At 38.8% G+C, this 20,171-nt stretch overlaps 1 protein-coding gene across 2 annotated transcripts in view; it reads right to left on the bottom strand.

Annotated features, from left to right (window-relative positions):
• The window catches only part of Polr3b (RNA polymerase III subunit B), a 130,558-nt gene extending 110,616 nt beyond the window's left edge, over nt 1-19,942 (bottom strand). The window contains exons 1-7 of one of the 2 annotated variants that reach the window (XM_047551347.1): nt 19,719-19,942; nt 13,834-13,866; nt 8,924-8,980; nt 8,772-8,836; nt 6,434-6,509; nt 4,315-4,415; nt 91-182 (exon numbers count right to left, since the gene is read on the bottom strand). In XM_047551347.1, the coding sequence (XP_047407303.1) occupies nt 91-182; nt 4,315-4,415; nt 6,434-6,509; nt 8,772-8,836; nt 8,924-8,980; nt 13,834-13,866; nt 19,719-19,790 (496 nt within the window). In that variant the 5' untranslated portion in view covers nt 19,791-19,942. Of the gene's footprint in view, nt 1-90; nt 183-4,314; nt 4,416-6,433; nt 6,510-8,771; nt 8,837-8,923; nt 8,981-10,210; nt 10,345-13,833; nt 13,867-19,718 lie in introns of those variants that run through there. The other variant, XM_047551348.1, reaches the window with a different exon arrangement.
• Nucleotides 19,943-20,171: the final 229 nt, after the last annotated feature.

Genomic DNA, 20,171 nt, shown 5'->3' with positions numbered 1-20,171 from the left:
TCTTGTTTTAAGGAAAATGTTAAACAACAGCTACAGCAGAACAAAGAAAAAGGAAAATGAAAGGGGGTAAATTCAAGGTATTACACATACCTGGGTCTAATGGACATTCATTCAGTTTGGCAAATTCTGCCGGTGTTTTCCCTGTAAGAACACAATTTGAACTTCGAAGCATTATGGGCATCCTATTTAAAATAAAACAAAAGAAAAGAAAATATCATGTTCAGACTGTCACTGGCAAAAGTTCCAAAAAATACAAAATGTGCACACGTCCCTAAGCATTCTGCATTTCTGTGCACTATGTTAGAGAAGGCAGAGGAAATAATATCATATGAAAGAGTCACAGGAAATGAAGGATTTTCTCAGGACACTACTTTTCTACCACAGAAAATAAAACCTCTAACACTTGGCTTAAATTGTGCATACTGGTTTTAGTGAAAGTCAGAAATGACAGCAACTCCTCACTCACAAGAACAGTGACTATAAGTAGTTACTCAGAATAACATTATCAGTAGTTACTCAGAATATCAAATATAAGGACAATAGACTATCAAAACTAACTAGGTGCTTTCAAAAAAATTAAAACATCTTAGCACTACTGAGTTTCATCATTCATCTAAAACTCTAGGAATAGGATGACTAATAATAGATTTGACACATATGAATACAAAAATTACTCAATTAGAAAGAGAAATTATCAAGAATGTATTTCAGAAAGATTAAGAGATGGAAGACAAGTAGGGGAGTTTTAGAGTCAGGGGAGAACAAAGAAGGTCTAACATGCATCTAGTCAGGCTTCTAGTTGGAGGGGGTCCGATTCAAGAGAAAACACAGAAACCATAAATCCTCACAATACATCAAACAAGACTTAAAACCCAGGCAGAAGAAAAGGCAGGTTAGTACAATGGAAAGCTGATTAGACTGACAGGTGACTTCACAACAATAATTAAAAAGTGACAGTAAAGGAATACAATCAAAGTACTGAGGGAAAGTTATCTAAACTTGGTCATTCTTTTAAGTAATCATCTTTGGAAGATGGAAAATAAACTCTGAAAGAAAGTTCGACAAAAAAATGTATCGGGAACAAAGAAAATAGAAAATAATATATACAGATATAAATGAATATTAACATTGTAAGAACAATAATTTCTAATTTAGGGGTTTAAAAAAAAACAAAACCAGATAGAAATAAAAGTTGGCATATCAAAAGCATGTAAAGTCAAGACTGATTTGATCCAAGTAAAAATTTTCTAAGGTTTTTGTTCTTTCCAGGAGAATAAAGGAGATTATTTTCAAACTTTATTAAGTACACATTTCAAAATTTCTAAGGTGAACAAAAACAACAAGAAATACTGTATATAAATTTTTAATTAGTTGGGGGACAGTAAGTAAAACACCTTTTATTAATCCAAAAGAGAAAAGGGGAAAAAAAACAGAAACATAATGAAAAGTTTAACAGATTTAAAGTGCAGAATAAGTTGATAAAAATATATCCAAATACATATGTACTTATATACCTGTGTGTATATATACATATGTACACAGAGTAAATATAAACTCTCAAGACAAATTGTTTTAAAAAACCTAGACATATGCATCTTACTTCAAGTAAACCAAAAACCTTAGAACATATAAAAGATTAAAACAAAATTTTTAGAAAACAATTTAATAGGAAAATAACCAAAAAAAGCAGATATGGCTATAATAAGATTAAATAAAATTAAAGGGAAAAATATGGTAAGACATAAAGAAAATTACACAAAAACACAGGGAGGAATGGAGAAATCCAACATCACGGTGGGAGATTTTAACATACTTCTCTATCCTAATAATGATAAAATAAACAAAAATAATAAAAATACATAACATCTAAACAACACAATTAACAAGCTTGATCTAAAAGAAAAATACAGACAATGGCACAAAACAACTAGAGAATAACCTGTTTCCAAACACACAAACCATTTATGGAAACAGACTTATGCCCTTCAAAAGAAGAATGGAAAAAGAAATTGTGGTACATATACATAATGGAATATTACTCAGCTTTAAAGAAGAATGAAATTATGGCATTTGCAAGTAAATGGATGGAACTAGAGAATATCATGCTAAGTGAAGTAAGCCAACCCCCAAAAACCAAAGGTCAAATGTGTTCTCTGACAAGTGGCTGCTGATCCATAGTGGCAGGTGGGGGGTTAGGAAAAAATGAAGGAACTCTGGATTGTACAGAGAGGAGTAAGGGGAGGGGAGAGATGGTGGAGGTATAAAGAACAGTAGAATGAGATAGACATCATTACCCTATATACATGTATGATTACACTACTGGTGTGACTCAGCACCATGTACAACAAGAGAATGAGAAGTTATGCTCCATTCGTGTACAATGTGTCAAAATACATTCTACTGTCATGTAGAACTAATTAGAACAAATTTAAAAAATGAAAAAAAAATCCAAAAACTGGACATAAAGCACCAATTTGGAAATTTAAAACATATTCTAAGTAACTAACTGATTAAAAAGAAATCATAATGGTAAGAAAATGAAAATAATATTCTATAAAAAAAATCAAGGCACTGATTAAAGTCATGAAATATGAAATAAAGACATGAGAATAATAAATTTACCACATAACCAAAAGAATTAAAAGCAGCAGCAAAAGGAGGAGGAATGGAGAAACTTGGTGCCACATCTTCCATGTTAGGAGTCAATAAATACTCTCTCAAGTTGATGTAGGAAATAAAGAACTTATAGATTAGAGGTGTAGCAACCACCAGAAGAAATAATGGCAAAAGCTAAGTTAGGAGTGGGACTAGGTCAAGATTTAACAGGTTCACACTGATCAACAGTCCTGCTAAAACACAGATTAACATTTTAATATCCATATTTATTTTCCTAACTGAAGAATGAAGTCAGAAATGATACAGACATATTGCACTGACTTTGACAACATATCCAACAATACATAAGAACATCTGATGCAGAACATTCACCTTGAAAGAAAGCATGAGGACAATGTTATGGTTTGCATGTGAGGTATCTCCCAAAAACTCACATGTGAGACAGTGCAAGAAGGTTCAGAGGAGAAATGATTGGGCTGTAAAAGTCTTAACCCAATCAGTGATTTAATCCCGATAGGGATTAACTGAATGGTAAGTGAAGTGGCAGGGTATGGCTGGAGGCGGTGGGAATTGGGGCGTGACTTTGGGTATATATTTGTATCTGGTCAGTGGAGTCTCTCTGCTTCCAGATCATGGTGTGAGCTGGTTCCCTCTGCCACACTCTAGAAGAGTAGAACCATGAAGTTCTTCCTCAACTCAGGGCCTAAGGAATGGAACCAGCTGTCCATGGACTGAGACTTCTAAAATCATGAGCTCCTAAATAAATCTTTGCTCCTTTACAACTGTTCTGGTTGGGTCCTTCAGTCATAGCAGCAAAAAACTGACTACAACTATAGGGTTTGTTAAGGACTTCCCTATCACAGGACTCGCCCTGGGTGCTCTCATTACTGATGCCTGCCTTCCCTGGAAGCTACAAGTGAATGTATGTAGTCACAGGGGCTGACTTTTTTATGTTCTTTTCACCTGAGAACCCAGCATGACAAGTGACAGGCAATTGGTACATTCTTTGTTGAACAAATGGATGTTTATGAAACTCTTAGCACTTCTGAGGAGGGAAAAACACTTGAATAGAAATTATGTGGACTAAGTTTAAAGTCTAATATTATTAAACTCACAACAATGTGGATTTCGTTCATTTCTACAAGAGAATCAATACATTTTTCTAATTAGAAAAAGTAGATTTCCAAAATGCTAGCTGATGATTTCTCTTATTATTGTTTCCAAACTTGTTCTGGGCAAATAAGTGACTTCTCCTTTAAATACTTCTACATGGTAGAAAGTTAAATTTACAGAAAAACTAAATTTAAATCTACACAGGATCCACCAAGATGATCAGCCTAAGAGAGTTCAGTGAAATGCTATCTTATCTAATGTTCCCTGACAGTTGGGGTTAAAGGAGAAAAGGGAAGCATTTTCCTCCACTTTACTCAAAAAGTTCCACAATTAATAACCACAACTCAGCTTGGCATTTCTCTACATGTCTTACAAGTGTTGGCTCATCAGATCCACAGAACAACCCCATGAAATAGGTACCAATTCCTACATATTTCAGATGAGGAAATAAAGCAAAAACAAAAAAAAACAAAAAACAAAACAAAACACACACACACACACACACACACTTCACAACTTGCTCAAGGTCATATCATGGGGCTGGAATTGAGGCAGTGTGGCTGCAATATGGGATTCATTTCTCACCTGCCAATGGGCAAGGCATTTCGGATGATCCTTTGGCTGCCTCGGGTATACTCAATATCCACCGTAATGGGGGCAGAATAGGTCATGTCCCTCAAACGGCACTGGAAAATAGAATCAGAGAATTACTGTTCCTCCTTTCTGAAAAAGAATGGGTTCTGACCTCTTCAGAATTCTAACCCTAGTAGCACTGTGGCCCTCAGTGAACTCTGATCTTTCACTAAGCTGTTCAACGTGCTGCCTTAGAGAACAGAGTTATCAGCATACTTTCTCTGTGAGGTGGATGGAATCATGTATGTTTTGTTTTGTTTTGTGGTGCTAGGAACTGAACCCAGGCTCACACATGCTACTCAAGAGCTGCTGCTCTGAGCCATAGTCCCTGTCCTGACATCATGCATTGATCCAGATGTTGCAACAGCATCCCTGGTTCTGCCAGTCCAGAGATGAAACAGTAAGTCTGGTACTGATTTTCTTCTCACTGATCTGGAGCTATCACCAGTCTGCTCCTGTGTCATCATGCAGTGATTGTTCCTTACAAAGTAAATCCATGGAAAGTAATCGATGTGACTGGACGTACTGTTTGAAACAGTTCACAACCAGTATAATAGTGTGAACAATATGTAAACACACGCATACAAATTTAAACCATATTTAAATATTCTCCAAATACACTAACTCCTTACCAAGAGATATGTTATGCACAAATCACTCACTGAACCATTCTAATAATTCTGGAACGATCTGTGGGATTTTAGATACTGCTTCCCTATGCTTTTTAGTTTGACAGGTCAGTGACAAGCTACATGATGTCTTGTCTGAGCCATGACCAGACGTAAGGAAACCACATCCAAATCTTCTGATGACTTCTCTGTTATACTGATGGTTGTAGTTTCAAAAAGAGAATTTCTCTGAATATCAACCATATCATTCATGATGCTAAATCCTCTCTCTGGCTTCTATTGAACAAAATGTAGTTAGATTTAAACTTACAGCTTTTACAACAGTGTTTGAGACTTTTAAATATTAATATTTCTGACTGAAATTGTTTATATAGTTATAGTAACTAGATCAAGCCTCCTGCTTCAGGTCATACCAATGGCAGTTTGGTTTCATGTGTTTCATTATTTTAATCTCTCCACAGAAGTGAGGAAAGATATTGTATCTCACTTCTTTTTTCAATATTTAGGCACAGAATAAATGTTCAATAAATGCATGGTGTCTATATAAGACCAAAATTTGCCGATACAGAATGTCTGGTTACTTGATCATACTACCTAATATTGCTTAGACAATAACTATCATGCTGAACACTTTATTGGTTCTTTAATAAAGATTCCTATACTATATTTCCTAATTGCTATTTTAGTTTTACTTGAATACAAACCAGATGAACCTACAAAGTTCATATTCTTTCCAAAATCATTTCCCAATAATGGATCCTAAATGGAGGAATCTGAAGAGAAATCTAGAAAATATTGAAAGTCAGTAAATGGGCCTGCCTTTCTATAAGTCTTTGTCTACAGCCCTATTAAAGTCACTGTATTTCAACTTTCTTCTCATGGATCTCTCCTGTAAGACTACGAGCTCCTAGTTCTTGGTCTCTTCTGCCTATCACAATGCCTGGTCGACCTTCAAAGGAGTGCCAGGTGAGGGACCCTGTGATGAAGAGCACAGCACATGAGGCGCAGTGGCTGGGTGGTGGTGGGGTGACTGCCAAAGAGCTCAGACACAGGATACAAACCGGGCAATCATACAGCAGTGCATGCTTATCAGGACTAAATGACAAAATGAATAGTACAGGCTTATTTCCTAACACAGCATAGTACAGGTTGACTATCCCTTACCCAAAATCACACAGAATCCAAAAACTAGAAATTTCTGATTTTTTTTTCATATTTTGAAATATTTGCACACTACCAGGTGAGCACTGGCATGCTCAGTTTTGAATTCTGGGTTTCCAGATTAGGAATTTTCAACCTGTACACAAGTGCTTATTTACTTTGGTTATCTCTGTGTCAGAAGAGTTTAAAAAAAAAAAAAATCATTTTTAAGTAGTCTTTTAAGATAGCAGAGTCTTTGAGTCAAAGCAAACAAGTTCAATTAAAGTAATTTTTATAATTACCTCATGAGGAGACACTGGTCTAGTTACATTGAAGCTTTCTTCAACATCAGGAAGCCCAACATAGATATTAAGATATCTGAAAAGCAGATTATTCCATTATATATTATACTTCTCCAAAGAACACATTAAAATAAAAAAAGAAGCTATTTTTCTCCCAAATATGAGGATTATGCTTTGACAAATCCCTACCTTGCTAAAGGTAACAAATTAAAAATTATAATTAAACATTTTCTTGAAGTGATAGTACATATAGTTTTAAAATGAGGGAAAATACTATCTAACTATCTTTTAAAAAACTGTAAATTTCTTCACGTGAATACTGAAAATATAGCTTCATAAAAATGATACACGATGAAAAAAGTAAAGTGCAAAAAGAAGTACCTAGGATTCAAATAAGAGAACGTAAGAGGGAAAAATATATGTTCATTGATACAAAATAAACACAGGAAGGATAAAGCAGGGAGACCTACAGGGAGCAGTTGGGACCAGGGTGGAAAGAACTAGAAGGGAAGCACCAATTTTCTGAAATACTTTTTGTACAGTTCTAACTCATCATAACAATGGTTCATACAACTTCACCCCAAAAAGCATAAGTAAAATCAACCAGGATATAAGGGAACCCAAAATAGAACAGAAATCTAACTGTATCATAAAAGAAGAGCATAACTACACTGAAGGGGTGGGAAAGAGCCAGTAACCTAAAGAACTTTGGAAAACAGCATTTTGATTGGCTACTATAAACCTAAAGACAAAAAAGAAGACGTGCAAATGTGGTGCCCTATCTTACAAAGGTATAAGTTAATAATTGTGAAATTACTTTATGTATAGTCTGTGATTTTAAAAAATAAAAAAATTAAGTAGATAATGAGAGGTTTCTTACTGAGACAGAAGTTACAAATTAGGAAGGGGAGAAGATTACAATCAGTCTTGTAGTGTTGGATTGGTATCACAGATATCAGTCTGCATGGTTTTTAAGATATGCAAAAATGGACAGGATACAGAAACGCAAATGTGCATGTGTAAATTGTGGACATATGTATATTTCCTAACTCTGACCTGTGAGACCTAAGTGTTCTTATATTTATATATATTATTTTATAAATACTATTTTATAAATGCTATTCATAAAATAAATACTATTTTCCAATAAAAGGAACCAGGGTCCCTTGAACAAAGGATAGATTTCCAGGCTGGGAGAGGGACAATATCAGATGAATATCGTATCTCATGATGCCAGAAAGTAAACAGTCATGTAAAACAACAGGGGCAAGGAGTCACCTTGAAAGATGTGCTATGGCCAAAGCAGAGACAGGGTGAGCAACAGCACAAGAGTACTGGATTAGACCAGGAGAATAAAACAAATATCCATAAGTCCAAACTGGTATCAGTTAATACACAGGAAGACGATGAGGGAAGGGAAAACAGATGAAAAGATGGAAACAGAGAGTCACCATTACACCACAATAATAACTGTTACAGTTAGTCTCACCAACCATCAATGAATACTAAAATTAGTGAAAATATGATGAGAAATAAGATATCTCATCATTATTTCAAAGGATCTCCCCATAAGATACTTATTAATTGCAAAAATAAAAACAGTAACTTTATAGCGGACAAACCAGGAAAATACCATTTAATCAAGTGAACAAAGTTAAAATCAATAATAAAATATATTGACATCTGTATCTCAATATGAATCAGTGAAAATGACACAAACATTGTTGTGATATTGCCAAAAATGTATAACTGATCTAATCATGAGCAAATACCAAACAAAACCAAGTTAAAGGACTTTCTGCAAACACTTACCAGATCGTTCAAAAGTGTCAAGTCAAAAAGTCAAGAAACACCAAGACTACTGCAAACTGAAGAGACAAGACAAGACAACTAAACAACATGGGGCCCTAGATTGATTCCTGCCATGCAAATAAGACGTTGGTGGGAAAAAAATCAAATAAGGTACACAGACTAGTTAATAACAATGAATCAATGCCAATCTTCTGGTTTTAATAATTGCACTACGGTTATGTAAAATGTATTAATGGAAGTTGGGTGAAGAATATATGGGAACTCTGTACTATTTTGCAAGTTTTCTATTATAAAATTATTTCAAAATAAAAGTTTGTTTAAAATAGTTAAAATCTAGATAGTTTCGGTAACTTCTTAATCGCAACTCTACTTGTTTAGTTTGCCAACTAAAAATTAGACTTGAGCACTTTGTCATTACCTTACTAAACAGATTGAAAATAATTTTCTAAGAGTTTTGACAGCCACTATGTTCACTTTAAAAAATGTTCAACCAATCAAAATAGTACACTCATAGTCATTTCCTTACTTTAAGTACCACATGGGGTCAGCATCACTTGTAACTTTTTCATTGGCTTTCATTATCTTCTTTATCTGTGATGGAAAGCACAACATTAGGAACTATACTCTGACTTCCAACTAATTCTTGGCTTATGTCTGTGCCTAAGATCTGATGCTTACCTCTACATTAATAAAATAGTTAAATGAGTCTATATGCTGTTTCACAAGGCCTTTCACCTAAAAAGATAAAATACAAAGTAGGTCATCAACAAAATAACAGATTATATAATTCTCTCTAACCAAAAGTAACAATCAAATTTTTCTCAAAACCAAAGTAAAGAAAATATCCATGTTCTTCATGAAGCTAAACTACTCATTACATTTCTCTACCATCTAAGTACACTCTCAAATTTTCCTCCTTGAAAAGAACTCTGACCTTTGGAATTTAAGATATGAGTCTTTAAAATACCTACCGACTCTCCTGAAGCTAATAAATCCAAGGGTGGTGGCCACAGCAATTGAACATCATCTCTTCAACCCTCAAAGTCTATTTTCTTTGTTGTACTAGCCTCCTGCACTAAGCCCCAGTAGGCCAGACCAAACCAGAATGGAGTCACTTGTACAAAGTGCCATGTAATCAAACTCTGAAATAGACCAGGTTTCCCCCAAAACAGGAGATTCACAGCAACCAGTCAGAAGGAGCTTAGTTTCCCGGAGCCAGAATGACAGGGAAGCCCCCTGTGTTTTAAACCTATAAGGAAAGTAACTTTGAAAAGATCAATCCAATTTTTGTTCCCTCTTTCTGCTTTCTCCAGACTTTTTCTGTCTAGAAAGCCCACCTCCTCTGCTCAGTTCAGCTGGAACACTCAGATTTTATAGCATGGGGTGCCATCCCATTCTAGCATCTCAAATTAAAGTCCAATTAGATCTTTTAATTTGTTGTAATTCTGACTGTTGATCAGGGATCATGAAAAATAGACCCCTTTATCATAAACCCCTGATCATTCTCACCACTTACAGAAGAATGAGGAAGGATCTCAATATTAAGAAAGATGAAAATAACTGCATTTGAAATCAAAAGGAGGGTCAAATCCAGGGAGTCTAAGATCAGACACAAGTCAGCAGTGGCTTCCATTCTGTCTCAGAAGTAAATCAGCATCAACTGCATAATGGCAGCTTCTGTGCTGCTGCAGACAGACAGAATAACCACACAGACTCCAAATCTTAGGATTTAAAAGGCTAGGCATGATCATTTTTTATATTACTCTTCAAATATATCATTCAACAACTCTAGATCATTCTTACAGACATAACAATAAAATCTGTTTTAATTATAATTCCTTATTAGGAATCTCATTAGTTTACAAAGCAACCATTCCATTTTGAAACAGTCCTGATTTCAGGGGAAAAAATTTAACCTTATAGAGATCGGAGGTTGTCTTCCTTGTTTCCACCCCGTGGACTTACCTGTCTGTTAAAAGAACGATTATGCCCCTTAATTTCCATGTCCTCTCTAGGACAGTCTGTTTCTTCATCCCCTCTCTCTGAGGGTCTCATTCTAGGCAGACCAGGTCCCTCAACTACTTCTCACAGGCATGCCTTTCAGTCTCCAGCTGGGGTGGCCTGCTCCGGCCCACACTCCTCCCAGCGCGGGCACCCGAGCTCTTGGCAACATTCTCAACAATCCAACTGGCACACTCCCTCATGCTGGATATCGCGGTTTTATTATAGAAGCCAGTTCAAATTATTGGCTCATGCTGAGCTGAAAGTCAACTAAACCCAAAAGGTGATCGTGTCCTCACCAAAAAAAAAAAAAAATGCTCTCAAGTCAAGCACACACTCCATTTGGTACTTGTGTAAAACTAAGTTCAGGAATTTACAGTTGCCCTCTTTACCACTGTCACCCCAACCGAACAAGACTTCTGAGTGCTGATTCTGTCAGCCAACAGCACTGGAAGTCTTTGTATTCTTGCCTTTAGTTACACACATTAAAATCTTTAAATTTCTGTCTATGAACAAATATATTCCAAGGTGGTCTGAGTACAGAAATCCAGTTTACTTTTTCTGTTTTCTCATTTATTTTAAATTAACACAATAATTGTGCATGCTTATGGGTTACAGTGATATCTCAACACATGCACACCTATGGACTGATGAATTGAAGGGTTAGCTCTCCCTCTCCTTATTGCCTTGTGTTGGGGGCCTTTGGGCTTTCCTCTTCTAGTTCTTAAAATATAGACTTGTGCACTACAGTCAATGAACTAGGCTGTGGAACACTAGAACTGATTCCTCCACTCTGTGTTTTGGTACCCATTATCCAACCTCATTCTCCCTTACCCACCACTCTTCTGAGCTGTTAAAATTACTATCAACTCTTTTCTACTTTGAGGTAACTCTTTTAGTTTATAAGAGAGAACATACGGTATTTCAGAGAACATATAGCGTTTGTTTTTCTGTGTCTGCCTTATTTCACTTAAAATAATGTCCTTGAGTTCCACACATTTTGCCGTAAACAACAGAATTTCATTCTTTTTTACAGCTGAATAATGTTCCACTGTGTATATACACCAAATTTTCCTTATCCATCCATCCAATGATGGACACCTAGGATGATCCACATCTTGGCTACTGTAAATACTGCTGCAATAAACACAGGCAGGTATCTCTCTGATATGTTAATTTCTTTTTTTTAATTCATTTTTATTATAAACAAATGGGATACATCTTGTTTCTCTGTACATGAAGCACAGGCAAACCATTTGTGTAATCATACATTTACCTAGGGTAATAGTTTTTGATTCATTCTGTTATTTTTTTTCTCTCCCCTACCCCCCTTATCCCTTTATAGAGTCCCTCCTTCCTCCATTCTTGCCCCCTTCCCACCCCCTATATGTGTCATCATCCGCTTATCAGTGAGATCATTCGTCCTTTGGTTTTTTGAGATTGGCTTATCTCACTTAGCATGATATTCTCCAACTGCATCCATTTGCTTACAAATGCCATAATTTTACTATTCTTTATGGCTAAGTAATATTCCATGGTGAATATATATATATGTATATACACCAAAGTTTCTTTAGCCATTCATCAATTGAAGGGCATCTAGGTTGGTTCCACAATTTGGCTACTGTGAATTGAGCAGCTACGAACATTGTTGTGGCTGTATCTCTGTGGTATGCTGATTTTAAGTCCTTTGGGTATAGGCCGAGGAGTGGGATAGCTGGGCCAAAGGGTGGTTCCATTCCAAGTTTTCTAAGGAATCTCCACACTGCTTTCCAGAGTGGCTACACTAATTTGCAGCCCCACCGGCAATGTATGAGTATACTTTTTCTCCACATCTGATATGTTAATTTCATTTCCTTTGGATAGACACCCACAGTGGAATTACTGGATCATATGGTAGATCTGTTTTGATTTTTACGAGGAGCCTCCTTACTGGAGAACCCCAACTTAAATGAAGAAACACAACAACCACAGCCTTACATCTCTAGTGAGTTCTCCACCTTTTCTGGGACTGTAAGCCATCAATTCTCTTCTTCTTTTGAATCACAAATACCATCCCTCTTCTTTGCTTAGGTTCAGTTCCTTAAAAACAAACCAAAACAAAAAACGACCTTCCCTGACTTCAATACCATTTTATTTCATGCCTGGTCACTCCTCTACTTAAAAACTCCTCATTAGCTTTTTATGACTGTTAAAAGCCAAATCCTTAACATGGCTTTCAAATCTGATCAGACCAGGCCCTGACAGCTTCCCCAGCCTCTCCCTTTGGCCTGTGATACTAACTTAACTGAATAAACACTGCTCATTCTTAAGTTTCCATTCTTTCACTTAGCATCATGCTTTCAAGATTCCTCCAGGATACAGTATGTATCAGTACTTGATTTTTTAAAAATAGCTATGTAATATCCCATTGTATAACTACAGCACATTTAAAAAATCTTATCTATCCAGCTGACATTCCTCTGCAGTTTTTCTACCTCTTGGCTTTTATAAATAATGCTGGGTAAACATTTGTGTAAAAGTTTTTGGGTGGATTTTTGTTTTCATTTCTCTTGGGTAGATGCCCAGGAGCAGAATGATGAATTATAAGGTAACTTGGTTTAACCATTCAAGGAACTGCTGGGCTGTTTACCAACTGCTGCAGCTGCAACACTACATTCTTGCCAATAGCACATAAAGATTCTAATTTCCCCACATTGTCTTAACTTTTGATTACAGCCATCCTAGTGGGAAACAGCAGTTTCTCACTAAGGTACCTACTACTACTAAACATGAGCTCTCTCAAACGAAGCCCTACACCATATTGTAGTAAGCTCAACAGTTCCTCTGACTATCCCATTTATTCTAGCCAAACAGACTGGTCTGTTTCCCACAGATGCTGTGGAGGCTCCTCTTAAGCACCCTGAATAAGCCAGACTCTGTACCTCTTTTAGCTTAGTTCAACCCTCTATTCTTAAAATCTAGTTTACATGTCACCTTGTCTGGGTAGCCATCTCTGAACACCTGTGACATTCCTCATACCAATAGCATTTTGTTTTCTTTTGTTATGCATATGCCATGCTCCTAAATATACTGTTTCTTCCCTCTAAAATTAGATTACCATCCCTCACTGCCACTCCCCACCCTCACCCAACCAGCACCATATAGGGAGTGATTTTATCTTAAAATTCCTCATATTAGCCAGATGGGTGCAGTAGCACATGCCTATAATCTGAGACTTGGGAGACTAAAGTGGGAGAATCTCAACTTTGAGTCCAGCCTGGAAAACATAGCAAGACCCTGTCTCTAAAAATAAAAAGGCCCTGGGTTCGATCCCTAGCACCCAAAAAAAAAAAAAAAAAAAAAAAAAGATAAAAAGGATTAGGGATGTAGCTCAGTGGTAAAGTGCCCTGAATTAAATCCCCAGAACCAAAAGGAAAAAAAAAAAAAAAAGAGTTATAATTCCCTGAATTGGCAAAATCTAGCAAAGTACACAATCATACAAAGTAAAAACATGTTATTTGGCAATAAAAATTCAATCTTAAAAAGGTGCTTTTTAAACTTTTATCACGTGAAAAATAATCAGTTATTTAATGTTAAACAATTACCTTTAAAAATGCTGGAAGCAGCCTCCATTTTTCCTGTGAACCAAACAATAAGAATGTAAGAACTCTATGCCAGTACCATAATACTTTTATGTGAAGTTATAAAAGCTTTACCAGTGAGCAAAAGAAAGCAAAAAAGAACAATTTTGAAATTATAACCCCTTTTTGAAAATCATGTGTATGTATATATGTTTACACACACATATATACATACAAATACATGTATATACACATAAATATAGATCACAGATTTCCTAAACATACTACCATTTAATCTCTTCCTGATGACTTGAGATTCCAAGTACTTTCACACTTTATTCTCATGATCCTTCCTGGTAAGTGGGGTTGGCTCACTTGAGAATGGGATAGTAAGGCTGAGTCTAGTGAGGGGATGGGTCTCAGGCTCCTCCTTCCTCCCTCCCATTCTCTCTGCACTAGTGCCGGGTTAGGAGCTCACCTCAGGGATGCAGAGGGGCTGCACACATGGCATTTGCTTCTCTATTAAATGATTCTAAATGCCATGTGTCTTGAGTTTTGGGACACTAAACCACTGTCTACCATGATAGACTCTTTTCACGTACGGCATCTAATTTGCTAATGAAAACTCTGACAAATGGTTACAGCCGGGTCTAAAGTCAGACTACACAATTCCTGAGGAAGGGTCTAAGGATCATGCAGGACCTCACAGCAACTGTAAAACCTGGCTTTCACTTTGGTGACCTGGGACGCACAGGAAGGCTCTGAGCAGAAGAGTGACGATCTGGTTCACCTTAACTGGATCACTCCTGCTACCACCTTGAGAATAAGCAAGGTTAAAAGCAAGAGGATCACTTGGTGTTTAATTGCAGTAATCCAAGCTGGAACAACCCAGGTAGTGAGAAGTTATTAGCTTGGAGGCAAGTTTTCAGTTAGAGCCAACAGCACCCAATAATAGATTAGATGGAGCTTGAAAGAAAACGGAGTCAAAATCAACACCAAGGTTCCTGGTCTGAGCAGATGGAGGGACAGAGCTACTATATTAGAGCTAGCGATGGAGATGAGGAGACAGAGAACCTTGCAGTCTTAGTTGTGGAGGGACTACCAGGAGTATGGTTGGGGGAAAATTTGGTTTGTGATATGCATCAGACATTCTGGTGAAATGTAGAATAGGCAACACATGGTCTGGACTCGGGAGCAGAGCAGTCTGGAGGTGTAAGTTAAGGAGAGATTAGCAAATAGGCGGTAACTAAAAGCATGGGAGTGCAGATGGAGAGGAACTCTACAGAGTGAGAACAAGAACACACCAACATTTAAAGATGAGGAGGGTGAGCAGACCCAACCATGGAGACTGAGGAGTGGCCAGTGAGGGAGGCAGACAAACTGAAGATGGAAGAAACATTTTTAAGAAAGGAGTCAGCCAGGCTGGGCACAGTGGTACATGCCTGTAATTCCAGCTGAGGCAGGAGGATCACAAGTTCAAAGTCAGCCTCTGCAACTTAGCAAGGCCCTACACAACTTAGCAAGATCTTGTCTCAAAATGAAAAATAAAAAAAAAGGTTTGGGGATGTGGCTCAGTGGTTAAGCACCCCTGGGTTCAACCCCTGATACTAGAAAGAGAAAAAGAAAAAGGAAAAAGAAAGTCAGCCAAACCAATCTATGATGAAAGAACTCAAAAGTTAATGGGGAGGAGGATAGAAAAGGATCATAACAAAACTTTCTAGGGTAATGGAAATGTTCTATAGCATGTATTGGACAATAGTTATTTGAGTAACTATCAAAACCAATGTAAATGAATGCTTTATATCTGTGCATTTTTATATAAATTACATGTGAATTTTAAAAAGAACAAAGAGGAGAATCACAACTGATGAAAGTTGAATTGTAGCCTCCCAAAATCTTATATTGAATACTAAGCCCCAGTACCTCAGAATGTGAGATTTATTTTTTAAAAATTTTCTTTTGTAGTTGTACATGGACAACATGACTTTGTTTCATTTTTATGTGGTGCTAAGGATCAAACCCAGTGCCTCACACATGCTATGCAAGCGCTGTCACTGAGCTATAGCCCCAGGCCAGAATGTGAGTTTTATTTAGAAACATGGTTGTTGCCAATGTAACAGTTCTGATGAGGTCGTTAGGGTGAGACCTAATTCAACATGGCTAATCTCCACACAAAAAGGGGAAACCTGAACAGAGACATGCCCAGGGACAGAATCATGTGAAGAGGAAGGTAGAGATCAGGGAAAAGCTTCTACAGGACAGGGATGCCAAAGTTTGCCAGCAAATCACCAGAAGCTAGACGAGAGGCATGGAACAGAGTCTCCCTCCCAGACCCCAAAAGGAACCAACTCTGCTATGAATTCCAGTCTCCTGAACTGTGAGAAATTAAATTTCAGTTGTCAAGTTATGTTTTTGTGGGACTTCATTACAGTAATCCTACAAATTAATACAGTCCCTCATCTTCCTACTCCCACTCTTCAAAGTTCCCCCTGTACCCAATCCCATACCGACTTCCTCACAAACCAAAGCAGGAGGGTCCACTTCTTGGTCAAGGCTGACACTCTGCCACAACCACAGCCTTCCAACCTCCTTTCCCTCCAGAAGAGGGATCCCCCGATCCCTGGATACTCAGCCTAGTCTTTTTACCTACCCATGTGTTCTTTAAAACCATGGCACTGTTCACATCTTTTCATTTAAAAACATAAAAACAAAACCTCCCTTGGCCCCGCAGCAACTTCCAGAACAGTCTACCCTGCGCTTCTGTTCCTCTCCTCCCACTCCGGCTGCAGCCCAGGGCTGTGGATGCTGACTCAGCTGCCTGGGGCACAGCTGACAGAGGTGCCAACTCCAAGGCCCCTGCCCTCAGACCCTCCCCAGTATCAGCCACGCTGACCACGCCTTCTGCGACGCCTCCTTCTCCGACCTCTTTCCTCCTGACAGGGCCTCGAGCTCTGCTTTCCTCGGCCCACCTTGCACATGTTAGTGTTCATCAAAATCCTACCCCCGGAGAATCTTCCTCCTTCTCAAGTAGGACTGGGCGAGCAGCACTTTACACACACGCTGAGCCTCCCCCGCCTCTCCTCACACTCTTATCCCCAGCTCCAAAGGTAAGCTCTTCCAGGGGCAGCGGCCTACCTACTGACTCATTAAACACGGTGCCTGGCACAGAAAAGACCCCCAAAAAATACTGAATGAATAAATGAACAAGGTGAGTGAATATCCATGCTATGGTGAGCCAGTGGGGATGGACCTGTGCACTCTACTGAGTGGACAGTAACACCTTACAGATCCAGAGGCCACTCACTATGCCCCAAATTAAATTAAACGCAAAGATGCTACTCAGCAGTATAAAATAAGTAAAATGTCACTGGGTTCCTTAAAATGCCGTTTTAGCCAAATACCTCTAATGGGCAAAGGCAATAAAAAGTTATTTATTGTATTCATTCACTCAATGAGAACATTATGAACTAAGGACACAGCAGAGGCTAAGACAGTAGTAAAAAGTTTGGTAGGAAGAAAAACAATAAACCACCGAGTTAAGAAACAGTAGGAGGTGCTTCTCTCTGAGAGGACCCATTCTCTCCCTTGACAGTGTCCTTTTTCCCCTTTCTTATCCCTTCAATAAATTCATTTGTTACGCTTGAGAAAAAGGAAGGAAGGAAAGGACAGACAGACTGGATACCCGTGGCAGCAGATAGCTAGGAAATCTAATGCCTTCTGGGAGAATCACAGGAATGGGATTTCTGATTTGTGTATAATTTAGAAGGCAGAACCCTTAAGATAGGGATTGGATGCAGGAAACAGTATTGTTATTCCTGAATCAGAAAACTCGAATTGTGGTACTGGTCTCTTCATAGTTTGCAAGTTCAGACAAGAAATACAAATTTACTAGGCTACTTTCTTCAGGTGTTTACAGAAAAACAGTCTAGTTAGCAGTTAAGTATTAAGACTCTGGAGTCAGGCTGAACGAGTACAAATTCCAGATCAGTCACTTACCAGCCTTTTAACACTGGACTATTTATCTGACCACTCTGGAACACTAGTAAAATAAAACGAAAATGGTATTTAAAAGGACTAAATAACATACTACATATTATGGCTAAACAGAGACTGACACATAGTAGGGGCTCAGTTAAAATCCAGTATTGCCTGATAGATAACAGTGTGCTGCAGGAGCTCATACGTTCAGTCTGATGGAATGATCATTAATCAACTTCATTAAGCTTCAAATAATTATAAAGATGTTCTTGTAGCCCAGTAGAATCACTGATCATGTCCCTCTCCCATTTAAACCCTTCAAATGTTCCCATAGCTCCCAGGGAGAAAGTCCAAGGTCCTTCAGATGTCTTACAAAACATTTCATAATTAGAACCCTTACATATCCTTCATTTCTTATTCTCCTCTTTTTATTCACTCTAGAACTACTTGATTTATTTCAGTTCCTCAGAAAAATCTGATGGTCTTGCTGTGGGGTTTCAAGTATCCTGTTCCCTCTACCAGAAATCCACTTCCCCATTCCAAGCCAATGAAGATTTCCAAGTTTGAATAGTATATAAGAAGGCTGGGGCTGGGGCTCACTGGCAGAGTGCTTGCCTAGTGTGAAAGAGTAGAGACCCCCTTATAAAAAGAAAAAGGTAGAGACCCTCTGATATAAAACAAATATATCTAGTTAAGACTGACCAAACCAAAATGGGTGCAAATAAAATCACTGAGTTGTACTGACTGTGGTAAATACAAGGACAGTACCTGAGATAAAATAATGTGGTCATGAGTTAAGGGCACTGTAAACATTTCTGTGAAGCAACCCATCCCCTTCAGAAGCCACAGAAGCTACCGGTTTTGGACATGGGTAGTCTGGCTCCCCCACCTAGTTTGCCCTACTAACCCGACAGGTGCAGCCTGAAGTAGATAACGCTGGAGCTGGCTGCTTGCACTCCTTGGGGAAAAAAAGGGAAAAGGCCTCTATTGTAAGCCTGCCAGGATTTTTCTTATGGTTTTCACTTTAAAAACGAGCTTGCTGAAGTCACTCCCTACTACTACTGCCCCATTTGGAGTAGTGGTCCTGACATGTCAGTCCATTTTCTTTTTCTTTTTTTTTTCTCTTTTCCCGAAATAAACTTTTTTCCTACTTTAGTTTCTGGGAGTCTCACTAGGCGTCGATAACCGGACCCCACAACACTAGCACGAGTGAGGCACTGGGTTTGATCCTAGGCACCACATAAAAATAAATAAAGCCACTCTCTCCAGCTACAACTACAAAAAAAAATTTTTTTTTAAGGATATAAGAGCCATTCCAGAAAATAAAAATGTCAACAGGTGCACCTCTTTTGGCAGCTTACCGTAGGTAAGTTACCCTTAACTTCTGAGAATCTGATGAAAGCTATAGGGCTTTTCCCCCAGAAAACAGACATTTGGGGTAAATATTCAGGGCGTTTGAGAAATGCCTTTGCAGCCCAAACGTGAACTCTTGAGTTACAAGTAATGACGACTACCCTGCTACCCTGGGATTCAGACGACTTGGTTTGACCACCTCAGCCAGCTGAAGGGATTCATGAAAGTGGCCTAAGCTCCCCTGGACCTCAGTGCACTTCTCTGAAAACCCGTGAAGATGTAACCGGTCCTCCAGGGTGAGTGCGAGGACAAATCCATGCCCATGCACAACGTATACTGTAAGCGCTCCATTCCGAGCACCAAACGCAGTGCTTCTCCGGCCCCGAAACCGCGGACAGCTGGTGATCCGACTTTTTCACCAGCACGCGGACGCAGGATCCGGAAAGGACTTGCACGCGCGGAGCTCTGAGCATGCGCAGAAGTCGGCGGCCCGCCCCCCTCCGCTACCAAGGCTCTCCGGGAAACGCCTCCTGACATGCCTCCCTGCGCCTGCAGTTCTCCTCACTCCCGTCACTTACCTCTACAGTCGGGATCGGCGCTGCCAGCTGCTCCGGGGTTAGGTTTCCAAACTCCTCCGCTAGCACGTCCATGCCGTTCACGACAAAGGAAGAAGCAGACAGAACCCTCACGCACGCCTTGACTGCCCCAGCAAGCTGCAGCACGCCTGAAGAGCGGTGCTCGGTGGCCTAAACCGTCCCCGCCACGCATGTTAATCTGAGACGCGTCAGAAAGGTTCCGCCTGTTGTCGACTGAACCTGCGGAGGAAACCGGAAGTGGCCGAGACCGAGCCTGGAAACTGCGCCCCCTCGTGAAGGTCGGAAGTCTTACCCTGGTAATCCTGGACTCCGGGCGACAAGTGTATGGCCAATTCTCCAATAATGTAGACCAACAAAAATGTGAACCAGTATTGCGCAACCAGAACCACCGAGGCAGAGAATTTACTTCACTCAATCCAAATTGCATTTTTGAAA

The sequence above is a fragment of the Sciurus carolinensis genome, chromosome 4 (genome assembly GCF_902686445.1).
Source record: "Sciurus carolinensis chromosome 4, mSciCar1.2, whole genome shotgun sequence".
In the NCBI taxonomy this organism is placed as follows: Eukaryota; Metazoa; Chordata; class Mammalia; order Rodentia; family Sciuridae; genus Sciurus; species Sciurus carolinensis.
This window is presented reverse-complemented; position numbering and strand designations above follow the sequence as displayed.